We start from the raw sequence: 12,607 nt of genomic DNA, 5'->3' as shown, positions 1-12,607 counted from the left end.
AGGTGAGGATTTTGATGGAGTGGAGCCCAGGGTTTTATTCTTATTTGAGAACTTAGGTGCCTGTGATGCTGGTTAGACCTGAGAGCAAGCAGGGATTGCTCCTGTGGAGGACCAGAGGTTGAAGAGGTCAAAGACACAGATGGTGGCAGAGATGCTTCTATCCTCCAGGGCAGCTTCAGAAGGTGGCCTGTCTCCTGTCTGTCAGATCCATGCCATCAAATTCTGCCAGGCCTGAGGGCTTTCCAGAATAAATCTGACTAAAGACTTCCCCAAACTTTCCCTTTAAAGTTCACTTAAGCAGAGTCTGCCCTTACCTCAGCTGAAGGAAATAGGCAGTGCAGGCAGCAAAGATGCAGCACTGACTAAAAAAGTGCTGCTGAAGCGAATTTATTCCTACTCTTGTTTTCTTCTCTGCTTTACCTCGTGGTCGTGCACAGCAACAGCCTCCAGCCTGATTCAGCTGCCGCAGTCTTGGTTCAGCCTCAGTAAAAGTAAGCTCATTTTATACACAAAAGGGAAGGAGAATCGATGAAGATGCAAATGATCTTCACTCAACCTGTGCTTTAAGGTCACCCCAGGCTTTGCTGGGTGGGCAGAAGATCCTTACAGGGAAAACTGCAGAACAAAAACCTCATCACCTGGGTGTGTTTCTTTGACTGTCTTTAGGGCTCACCCATTATTTTTAGTGTCTTCTGAATAAATTCTCCCTTTGCTCTGTCCAGGACTTCTGTGTCTTCATACCAGCACAGGTTCAAGGGCAGACATGTGATTTTATGCTTGGAAACAAGCCCCAGGAGTAGATGTCCCCATGCTCTCAAGCCTCTTTTTGAGCTCATTATGCCCCCTCTGCCTTTCCCTTCCTCACTCTCCATCTCTGCTCAGAGAAATCCCTCCAGCATAAGAGCCTCTGTCGTCAGATCCAGTTTGCTGCACAGCAGGACACCAGGGAAAGAAATGCATTTATGTAATTAAAAATGGCTCAGCTTTGGTCTCTGGCAAACTCTCTTCTGGCTGTCTGGCTCAGCCCACCACCTGTTTGGGATACAAACATCCCAGGATGTATGTCCATACATCCCAGCCCAGGGCCAGAGAAGAGGGAGTAGTAGCTCAGGCACGGTGTGTGACCCAATCCAGGGCTGTGGGTGTTGGTGTCAGAAGCTCTAGACAGAACACTGCTGGATGCTCTGGATTTGGGGTTTTTTTAAGAGTAATTTTAAAACAGAAAAAGCTGAAAATTATTAGAAATTAATAATGGATTAACTCTGATATGTGATCCAGGTTTAATTGCCAGTAAAGCTGTTTGTCCAGTTTGATGAAACTCAATTTCAGTTTGAGTACCCTTGGTGTTTGTTTATGATGAGTACAATGGGTCTCTTTTCCTTGTGCTTTCAGGATTCTTTCACTCCTCCAAGCATTTTTCCCATGTCCTAGACTTGGAACTGATGAATGCTTGAGGTGTGGTGTGTTATACTTGGGCAATCCTCATGCCTCCAGAATCTATTTTCCCTCTTACCTGATGCCCAGGATGCCCACATCTGCTCTGAGCACTGATTACCTGCACAGCAGAGCACTGAGGCCTTCAGAAATTGGCCAGGAAGCAAATGCTGCTGGCTCCATTTATAGAGATGTCTCCCTGCTTTTGATGCTGTACACCTTCCATCCCTGCCACAGATTCCCGGAGCCCACCCACCAACCTCTTCATCAACTCCGAGACCCCCAGCAGCCTCCAGGTGCACTGGACCCCTCCTGATGGCCGTGTTCAGCACTACAAAATCACCTACAGCCCTGTTTCTGATGCTGCTGCCCAGCAAACTGTGAGTGCCCAGCTCCTTTGTAGGGGAAAGACATTGGGCCAGAAGCCCATGGGGACAATGTGTCCAGAGGAACTCTGCTCACTCCAGTCAGGTTTACTATCAGGACTCAAAACCAAATCTCCTCCTGCTGATATGTTGCTTTGTAAACAGGACTCCAAGACTCTTTTGTAACTAAGATATTTTTCTCCATCAAAGCCACTGATAATGCAGCTTTCTCTGCTCCCTGAACTGGGGTGGGGAATTCTTGGAGGCAGAGGAGCGAGGGGATAAACCTACTGCCCCTCTGGCTTAGGGAGGTTAAATATTATCCTTTTAAAACACAGATTCCCTACTTAAACAGCCTGATTATCCTGTTATAAGGCCCTTCTGCTGCATTTCCATGAGGAATACTGGGGTCTTTATAGGAGAAAACGCTTTTTCCCTGCACATGGCCAGACCAAGAGCGACACAGCCAGGCTTCTTTGGCTGAGCTGAGCAGGAATGCTGCTGTGAGCCTCACATCCCAGGAGTCACCTCACCCTGGGCTGTGAGTAAGAATTGGAATGAGAACCCCAAACGCTGGGATCTTTTTTCCCTCGTTGTAGATCATGGCTTCTGGCAAGAGCAGCAGTGTGACCCTGCAGTCCCTGCTGCCTGATCGAGCCTACAAGGTGACCATTTCTGCCATCCACTACACAGGAGAGAGCGAGAGCACATCCACGACGGGACGGACAGGTACAGGGATCAGCTGGAATGTGCACATTCTCCATCACCCTCCATCTCTCAGCCTCGAGGCAGCCTCTGCTCGGACAATAATGGCCTCACTTCCACTTGTCTCTGGCTGAGGCCAGGGTTTTGCTCAGCAATAGAATATTAGCCTTGAAAAGTGGAAATCCTGCCCCAATTTCTGTAGTCCTGTGAGTTATTGACAATTCTGGGATGAGCGGGAAGGGCTGGCGGCCCTTTGGGTTTTGAGCCAGGCATTACAATCTTGAATAACAGAGCTCAGGCATGGCCTCAAGTTGAGCTAGGAGAGGTTCAGGTCAGATATTAGGAAACATTTCTTCACTGAAAGCGTGGTTGAGCACTGGAAAATGCTCCCCAGGGAAGTGGTAGAGTCACCGTCCCTGGAAGAGCTAAAAAACTGAGCAGATGTGGCACCTGCCGATACGGTTGAGTGGACGTGGTGGTATTTGGTCAAAGGGTGGACTTGGTGATCTTTAAGGTTTTTTCCAACTTTATGATTTTGTGATTGCTTTCTCTTTCAGCTCCGGTGTTGTCTAAATTCCCTTCCATCCGAGGATTTGCCCCACCTAAAACAGAGGGTAAATAATCTCTAAAGTCATGCTTTGTTGGTGGTGGTTTTTAATTCAGTAGCAAACAGCACAGTGTGGGCTCTGCAGAGCAGCAGGAGGGGTCCATCAGCTCTTGACAGATGTCCTTGGGGACAATCCAAGGACAACCAGAAACCACAGAACTTCTTAACATCAGGCTCAGTAAAGAGACCGATGATATTTTAGAGGACTTCTGCACAACTTGACCAAAATGTAGTGCAGGGAAGTGTGACATGTTTTAAATTAAAATTCCCTGTAAAGTCCCTTATTAAATTTAATGAACGTATGCTCTCATAGCTGATATAAAGCAAACTATGAAACGGATTAGTGAGAAATGTTGAATTAAGAGGGTTATAAAAAGTTTTTAATAAGTAAATGTTAAAATGCAGATATTGTGGCAGCGCTGCCTTTTCCTGACTATTTGAAACTATTCCAAGCAAAATTTCAGTTTTAAAATTTATTGAGTGAAGTCAAGATTGAAGAATGAGGCAGCTTAGATGAGAAAAAAAAATTAGTTTATAGGCAACAAAGAACATACCAGATTAAGTTTTCAAGTGGTTTATTGAGGTGTTCAGATCACAGTGGAAAAGTTCTGTGAACTTGCAAGCAGAAAACAATCCTCCCAAAAGGCTGATGAGTCACCTTGCAGAATTTAACATAGCTGTTTGGCTATGACAGCTGAAAAGACGATAGAAGAAATACTAAACTCTTTATGTTTTATAAGGTACCTTTTTTTTTGAAGAAGGAGAGACAATATGTAACAATGCCAGGAAAACATCTGGATGTGCAATAAAAGACTCTAATATTGATATATAACGAAATTATTGAGAAAAATGGTCTGACGTTGCAGGAGTGAATGTTTATTGTACGGTGAGTAACTGCACTGGGCTGGGATTTGGAGAGAACAACAAAAAAACAAAGAGAGTAATGACAGCAGGAATCCTAGGCTGCAAAGTCTAGGGAAAGATTTTCAAAGCAGAAGTGTAACTGCCGGTGTCAGGGATCCTTGTCCTGACTCTGAGATGCTTCACCCAAGCTGAGCATTGCCTGATCAAAGAGCTGTGAGCAATCTCAGAGCCTCCAACCTGGGAAGGAGGGGAGAATTGCCAGGGATGTCAGCAAGAGGGACTCTGGGGCCTGGGCGAGAGTCAGAATGAGCTCACTGACTCCCAAACAAGAAAGTCAGATACCTGGAAATGGAGGAGCTTGCAGCCTGCTTTGGGATCATTTCTTTTTTGTTTTTCATTCACCATGCTTCAATTCCAAGAGAGCTGGAGAGGGAGAAAGGTGTGGAATGATAGAACAAGGGGGAATGGCTTCAAATTGACAAAGAGCAGGTTTGGATTAGATGTTAGGAAGAAATTGTTCCCTGTGAGGGTGGGGAGGCCCTGGCACAGGGTGCCCAGAGAAGCTGTGGCTGCTCCATCCCTGGAAGTGTCCAAGGCCAGGCTGGATGGGGCTTGGAGCAACCTGGGCTAGTGGAAGGTGTCCCTGCCCATGGCAGGGGGTGGAATGAGATGAGCTTTAAGGTCCCTTCCAACCCAAACCATTCTCTAAGGTTTAGAAAAGTTGGTTTCTGGAAGGGGAAGAGGAAGAGCAGTGTATAGGTAGATGATCCCAAATGCAAGGACTGGTTGCACTCAGAGTTTCAAGGCTCAAGTTTCAGAAAGTGATTTTTTAATGGATTTCCATAGATTCCTTATATAGTTTTACACCCAGTTCTACAGGAATTATGGTATGTAAAAAATTAAGCATCAGTTTGAACAACGGAGGTTCACAGCAAGTCTTTGTGTTTAAATCCTGGCTTTAGCAGCCCGGTGGCCATCAGAGTCATAGGTTTGGGTGCCCTTTCTTCATCATGAGGAATGTCATTGAAACTCCTCAGGCTTAGGAATCTCGGGTGTTTTGGGGCAGGTCAGTCACCTCCTTTAAATGTTTTACACATTTTACAAAAGTTAGGTGTGAGAAATGGAAAGCCCTGCTTTGGTGATGAGGCAGGAAATGGCATTGAGGCAAGAATGGCAAGGCTATGCCGAAGCCTCAGTACAATGATCTCTTAGATTCTATTGTCCTGATGACCTAGAAAACCCCTTGTGAAACAGCCCATCTTTCTAGTATCCTTGATTTTCAGGGACATTCCTCATTTTGCATCAAGCACTCCCTTTGTCCCAGCTCCCTCTGGCATCCATGGCCTGGGATTTACATGGCAGTAGACAACTGAAAGTAGCATTCATGAGCTGTTTCCTAAAACACCCCCTTACCCGAGCCTTTACAGAGTGCTCAGAGCACTGGTGCCTCATGTTCCAGCTTCACATCCCAGTCTCTTCTCTGGTCTTGCTTTTTGTCCTGTGGCATCTCAGAGGATTCATCAAGAGGATTTTTGAAAGACAAACTGCAAAACTTTTTAAAACTCTCTGTGTTTTCCTAAAGAAATCAAAAGCCAAGTTCTCACATTTTTGCTGCGTGTATTTTTAATTTCAGGTACAAAATTTGCAACTGCATATATCTTTATTTTACCACACTACTAAGGCACTGTAGAAAGAAAAGAAAAATGTTTTGATGTCTGTTTTTAAAAAAAAAACTTGCCAAAAGTGATGGTTCCTTGTGTTTCATATCATCAGGTGCCAGGTGAGTTAGTCAAAAGAAAGTGATCATGGAGATGTTTGATGATGAAAGACACTACTTTTATTTTTGTGACTGGCAAGCCAGGAAACAACTTTTATGTTTGCATAAACATCAATTCTCTCTTTCTCCATACATGTATAAACAAGGTTAAAGTCCAGGCTCTGAATGAAGCTGCAGCATATTCTAAGTTTTGCTATGCTTTTCTTTGCTCTGCCTAAAGGAACTGTGTTTATTTTGCTTCCATAATCCCCTGCTGTCTTTTTTTCCTCTAATGGTTTTCCCTTTTTATCCTGTTCTCACAGCCTGTCCCACCATCACCTCCACGGAAGGTTCCATAAGAGGTACAGTAGCATATCCAAGCCCTGGTGCTGCTGGGCTGTGACTGAAAACGCTGCCTGGTCTCGATTTGGAGACACGTGCAAGAGCTGAGTGGGGGGAAAATGTCCCAAAGAAAAGGGGAGAAGTGTGAGAACCAAAATTGGAACATCTATTTTGCCAGGTAGAAGGATATTTTGCGGTACCTGAATTGTTATGTTCTTCTGCTCCATCAGCTCGTGCTCTTGGCTGTTAGTGCTTAACACCAGGATATTCAGCAGCCTTAAGGAGGTAAAGCTTCAAACAGCCATTGAATTTCAAGAGGATTTGAATTCCTAACTCACAAAGGCTCCTCAGACCCCAAACCTCTCAGTCTGTCCCCAGGATCACCTGTGCATCCTCCAGAGGAGGTCTCGCTGCCCGAGGAGCTCTCTGCAGTCAGGCTGCACGGACTTGCTGGGGCAGCGAGTTCCCCTTTCTCCTGTCTGTGCAAGTGTTTCTTACTGAGAAACCGTGAGTTCTGCTTAGAAATGGGTATCACCTCCTTCCCAGAGAGTTCTGTGTCACAGGTGAGACTGAGAAACTGGCTGCAGCTCTCAGGTCTGGTTAGTCTGTGGCTGAGTCACTTCATCTTTGCCCAAGGCAGGTTGGACGTGGCCCTGAGCAAACTGACCTTGCAGGTAACACCCCTGCCCACGGAACCTGATGATTTTAAGGTCCCTTCCAACTCAAGCTGTTTTATGATTCCATGATTCTGTGATAATAATGGGATTGTATTTCAATATGTTTTTAATTGTGACTCGAGCCTTCTCTTCCTGCACATTTTAAAGGAAGTTTCAGTGGCAGAAGCTCCATACCAGAGATAAATGGCCCTCAAGTAGGTCATTTATTTCAGCAGACTCCCTTGTACTCTTGAGATATGAAAAAAATAATAAAATAAAAGCACCCTGGGCCAGCCCCCAGGCAAAATAAAAACTCAAGCCAAGAAACTGCAGAAGATTGTCAATGGCGAAGGGGTGAGGGAATCCATACTGAAAGCACCACACTGAAATGAAGCCCTTCCATTTGCTAAGGAAGGAACCGTCTCCTTCATCCCAGTCTGCTGCAAACTCAGATAAACTCAAAAAGAATCCAAAGGGTGAGATCTTGTCTTACTGAGCAGAAAACTGAAATGAAAATGACTTGGAGCTTTAATGATGAGCTGGGGGAGAGAGACGAAGCTGCCTGAGCCAGAGGCAATGTCAGAGGAGAACCTCTGTAGCCCACACAAGGCAGGTCACCCCTGGGTGTCTCCTGAAAATGGAGAGAAATGGAAATGTTCATATTTTAAAGTTTTTTTCCTATTTTTTTCTGGCTCTTACATTTAAGACATTTCAGAGTAGAAATAATTTTCTCTCCCTGCTAGCAATTACTGGACTGATTCCATGCCTTTTGAAGATAATACTTTGTGTGTAGTTGAAAAGAAGAAAGTGTTGGACTAGCATCTTTCTTGTTCGTTTTTTTTCATTCTGAAGATTTGAAAACACAATTGTGAAAGTCTCCATCCTTTGTCCACTCTCCTTCAAGAGGAAGAGATTGCAACAAATGTGCACACAAACTGATTTTCCCTGGCTGCTATTTGAGGAGTACACTCGAGCTGGTGTTGTGTCATTACGTGTACTTTCTCCTGTCTCCTTCTCTGTGCTAATTCAACCTGCTCTTCGAACACACTTCTTTTGCACTCTTGTCTAACCACTGATTTGTCTGTTTTCCTTTGTTCCAGGATTTGATTTGATGGAAGCTTTTGGCTTGGTAGAGAAGGAATATTCCTCCATTAAAGGCGTAGCCATGGAGCCCTTTATATTCAGTGGTTCCCGCACCTTCACCCTGTTCAGAGACATTCAGCTCACCCAGAGGACCAGGTGGGAGCAGAGCTGCAGCTGTTGCCATCCTCATTCTCAGTCTCATGCCCTGTACATGGTAAAGGAAGGTCATTTTGGGAAGGAATGGTGCAGCCCCACTGGCAGCTTCCAAATGAAATGATAAATATGACGAGCTAAATCAAACCACTGGTAGATTGAAAAAACAGCCAGAGGGTTTTTACTTAATGTATTAATAAATAAACACCTGACTTTCCTCAAGATGAGTTGTCATGCAGAAATTAAGGGGACACAATAGTATTTATTATACATTTGTAGAGCCCAACATTTTCACAGTGCTGTTTTTGGTTTCCCCAAAATCACTTTTTTCCAGCTTTTTAGTTGCTGTGATGGACATGAGGATCCTGTCGCATATGGACACTGCACCAGCCTTTAAGCATTCTGTCCACAGCCACCTGCACTTCAGTGGTGGCAGTTTGAGGTCACATTTTCATCTTCAATCCCTTCTCCCAGACATCTCTGGTTTGGAGAGAGATCTTTGCTTTAGAAAATATCACTCTTGTGGCTGCTCTCTGCAGCCTGGGCTGCATTGGTGAGAGGGAATAACCACTGGCTCTGGGTTGTGGCTTGACCCCATTCCGTTGCAAATGAAGCTTCTCCACAGGGTCCCGAGTGAGCCAGGCAGCTCCCATGACCTCATTCCTTTTTTATGATTATGAATCAGGAGTGATCTGACTCCTAACATTCATTGCTACTTTGTTTAAAGCCTAATTACTGAGCCACTGACTCCGCTTAATCTTTGTTAAAGAAGCAAAGCTGCTTAGAGTAAACAGAGTCGGGGAGATTCAGAGAAGCCTTTGGTCTGAATACTCAGAAAATGATGGGCAAATCCTTTTGTTCAGCTCTTATAGATGCCTTTCCAAGGACACCACCCCTTCAGAAAGCGAGAGAGAAAGAAAAAACTTGTATTATTTATGAATCATTCCTGAAAAGATGTCTGATGGGCTGTGTTTATGCTGTGCCAATGTGTCCTGTTTCAGATTGGAGGCGTGTTTCAGGCAAAACCAATTTGACCTTCCTTTATTGCTTTGTATCCTCTCACTGCTGCCAAGCCTAAATCCTGCAGCAGGGATGTGGGGACCCAGAGGGGGCTTTTCTGTGGGCTCAGTGCTTATCCCTGAAGGGCATTTACACTGATTTAGGATAATAGAATCATTAAGGTTGGAAGAATCACTGAGTCCAGCCATTAACCTAATGCTGCCAGGTCTGCCACTAAACCATGTCCCTAAGCCAAGAGTTTTGTGCCAAGGTTTAAAGATTCACCCCATGATGCATGGCAACCATTCCTCCTTCTTGAAGAGGAGACCTGGGGGAACCTGGCAGGGATGTTTCGTAGGCCTCCACTAGTCTCTCTTGTGAAAAGCATTAAGGCTGCACCCACTGAGGCAGCTCTGGCAGTGATGGATCGACACCAACTGCTCCTGGAGGACTGAGCATCCTCCAGCCATGAGGAGAAGGCCCCCATCAGTGCTCATCGCTCAGCACAGACTTCAGCAGGTCCAGGCTCTTTCTGGACATATCACCATCAACTCCCGGGAGCAAAGCTTTTCCAGGCCCCCCTGCCCAGCAAACACACTGGGTGAGGCCGCAGGATGTTGCCTGGTGATTTAAATCACCGATGTTCCCTTGGTTTGTGTCATTCCAGTGATGTCCACCTGTTTGCCATCCCACCCGAGCACACCATCATCATCCTCCTGCGCCTCCTGCCCGACACCCCCAAGGAGCCCTTTGCCGTGTGGCAGGTCACAGACGAGGACTTCCAGCCTCTCCTGGGTGTTAACCTTGACCGTAAGCTTTCTTGCTAAATACATTAAATTTGGGTGTTTCTATACATTTTGCAAGCAGCAGAACTCACTTGGATAATTTTAATGGTTTCCTTGCTCAGCAGCAGTTTCTTGGGAAGCTTTGTTGTGGCTGCCAACCTCACAGTTAAAACAAGGCCCAGTGCAATTAAAAGACATGTTTTCATTTTTATTCTACTTATAACATATTCTTTATTTTTACATATTTTTTTCCATTGTTTAAAAGCATTTCTTGATAACATAGGAAATCTTCCACCATGTTTAAGCCTAATTATTTACTATTTTATATGTGTGTGAAATCAACTTCTCTTTTAACTCCAAGCTGTTTTCTGTCCTATTTTCCCTGTAGCCAGTAAGAAATCCTTGACCTATTTCAATCATGACTACAAGGCTGATTTACAGGAAGTCTCCTTTGACCAGCAGGAAGTGAAGAAGATATTCTATGGGAGCTTTCATAAGGTCCTTGTCAAGAGAGGGAGAAATGTGGCTCATGATCTCACTCTGCTCTGGGAGTGTTTTGCCAGCAATGTGTGTTGTTCAAAGTGAGGAGTGATTATCCAAATGCTTTGCATCCTGGTTTCCAGGGAAATGGCCAACCTCTTTGATATGCTGAAATTCATAATTTTAAAGAATTTAAGTGGATCTCATGATCAAAATGTGATCGCCACATATTGATTTTTCCCTTTTCCCCCAGACTCCAAAAATTGAGGTATTTTTTAGGTCTTTATAATTGGAAAAAATTGAAAAAAAATTTTTTTTTTTTTAAGAATTTAGAATTTTGGTAACCATTTAGTTCTGGATGAAAGGAAAAGAGAATCCAGCCTTAAGAGAAAGCCACTTTATCACTCATAACAGGGTGGAGGTTTTGGTTGTGTCCTCATAGCAAAGGTGTTGGACCCAAATGAGCGATGAGCTCCTCCTGTGGGTATCTGTGGGCAGGTTCATTACTCAGCTGCAGAAAGCTTCTCCCAAGGAGAGTTGTGGGCATCAAAAAGGGAAAGCACATACTAAAACTTATTCCTGAGCCCCCTCAATCCATTCACTCATTAAAAACACCCCACCCGTGCCAGCAGCAGGCTGCGGATGGGACAGAAGGTGTTACTGTTGGTAGGAGACCCCCTCATCCCACCACGGAGCTCCAACACCCCTTTTTCCACCTGCTGCCCAGGTGCACGTGGCCGTGAGCCACTTTAAGGTCAAGCTCTATGTGGACTGCAAGAAAATAGCAGAGAAACCCATCAACACCCTCGGCAGCATCTCCACCGCCGGCTTCATCATGCTGGGAAAAGTGACCAGGACCAGAGGGCCCCGCAGCGGCTCCGTGCCGGTGAGTCCTGGGAAGCGCTGCTGGAGCTGGCTGGGGTGGGCACACGGGCAGGAGTGCTGTGTCACATCACGCTCACTGAACACCTCCAACACTGCTGTGATGCACGGCTGTGTCCTGATCCCACTGATCCCCGGGGTTTCAATGAGCTTTCCCAGCACAGGGAGAGCGTTTTTGTCCTTCTCAGCTCCTGCCTTGGTGTGGGGACCGTGATGGGGGGCAGCAGCATGAGTGTGTCCCAGAGGAGCTTCCCCTGGGGTTGGGGAAGCACAGCACTGAGATGCTGAAGCAGACAGGAGGGTTGGGGAATTGCTTCTGCAAGGAAAGTTGTGCACATCAACCCACATGGGGTGATGTCGGGAAATGCTGGTCAGTATTTACTCAGTAAATACTCAGTCAGTATTTACTTGTTTCCTAAATAAATTCTGTGCAATTTGATCACAAGCCTGTGGCCATCAAGGCAGGAATCTATGCTTCCCTTGTCCCTCCCAAATTCTCCCTGCTACCACCTTAACTAGACAGGTCTGGCCAAATAATGAACAGCCTTGTGCCGTCCCTACTGCTGTTGCCTTTCAAGCACAGCAACATTTCACATCTTCCACAGCTCTGCTGCCCTTGAGAAGACACAGTGCCTCATTACTGGTTATCATGGAACCTTATTTAATTTAAGAAATCTTTAAATGCCACTTGATCTGCTGGGCTCATCTGTATCCGTAGGGTGTCTGTCACCCTCCCTGGGCTGTACAGCTCACTCCTTGTTAAATGCATGGAGTGAAAGAAAAAAAAAAAGAGAAGAGAAATGGTGCTGAGGAAAGAAAAATTAATCTCTGCCTCGTTATTTTGTTTGGCTTTGTGCAGTTTGTGCTTTTCTGTTAATCAGAATGGGAAGATGTGGCTGCTGTGAGGGAGGCAGTGAAAGACCAGTTGGGGTTTCTGGGGAGGGGATCACATCTGCCCTGGGAAATGCTGCTGCCACATTTACTCTTCTCTCCATACCCCCAAGGGGAGCAAATCAAAGTTTGCTTTCATGTTGTGGTGGTGCTGATGCCCAATTAGTTGAGAACCTGGTGCTATTGCAGGGCTGTGAGTAAATTGGAGACTTGCTGTGAAGCTGCTTTGTTGACTTGCTTAGCAAGACAGAGACCTGAGGGCTTGTGGAACGCTCAGTCTGGGCGTAGTTTTCATGTTGTGGCTTTTTTGGGGCACAGTTATAATTGGGACCACACACAAGAGTCCTGTCAAATCATCCCTGAAGATTATTTTTATCACTTGAACTTCATAAGATTTGGTGACGGGTGGTGGGAGCCAGTGCTACTTTCTTATCAAACTCTCTTTTTTTCCCCCCAGTTCCAGCTGCAGTCTCTGAAGATCTTGTGCAGCAGTGTAGGGGCAGAGCAGGACAGGTGCTGTGATCTCCCTGCAGTGGTAAGACAAGGGGCACACTCTGCTCATTGACAGGAAGCTGGGGAGGATGGGACAAGTCCATGGCACTGAA

At 45.5% G+C, this 12,607-nt stretch overlaps 1 protein-coding gene across 2 annotated transcripts in view; it reads left to right on the top strand.

Moving 5' to 3' along the window:
* COL20A1 (collagen type XX alpha 1 chain) overlaps positions 1-12,607 on the top strand; it is a 51,669-nt gene that overhangs the window by 26,319 nt on the left and 12,743 nt on the right. For both annotated transcript variants that reach the window (XM_048322151.1, XM_048322150.1), the window contains 9 exons: positions 1,672-1,814; positions 2,399-2,528; positions 3,062-3,118; positions 6,055-6,093; positions 7,830-7,968; positions 9,632-9,774; positions 10,138-10,247; positions 10,957-11,115; positions 12,460-12,537. In XM_048322151.1, coding sequence (XP_048178108.1) covers positions 1,672-1,814; positions 2,399-2,528; positions 3,062-3,118; positions 6,055-6,093; positions 7,830-7,968; positions 9,632-9,774; positions 10,138-10,247; positions 10,957-11,115; positions 12,460-12,537 — 998 coding nt within the window. The remainder of the gene's footprint in view (positions 1-1,671; positions 1,815-2,398; positions 2,529-3,061; positions 3,119-6,054; positions 6,094-7,829; positions 7,969-9,631; positions 9,775-10,137; positions 10,248-10,956; positions 11,116-12,459; positions 12,538-12,607) is intronic.

The sequence above is a fragment of the Corvus hawaiiensis genome, chromosome 17 (assembly GCF_020740725.1).
Source record: "Corvus hawaiiensis isolate bCorHaw1 chromosome 17, bCorHaw1.pri.cur, whole genome shotgun sequence".
Classification (NCBI taxonomy): domain Eukaryota; kingdom Metazoa; phylum Chordata; class Aves; order Passeriformes; family Corvidae; genus Corvus; species Corvus hawaiiensis.
Note: the sequence above shows the minus strand (reverse complement) of the source record. Positions and strands in the feature narration are given on the sequence as shown.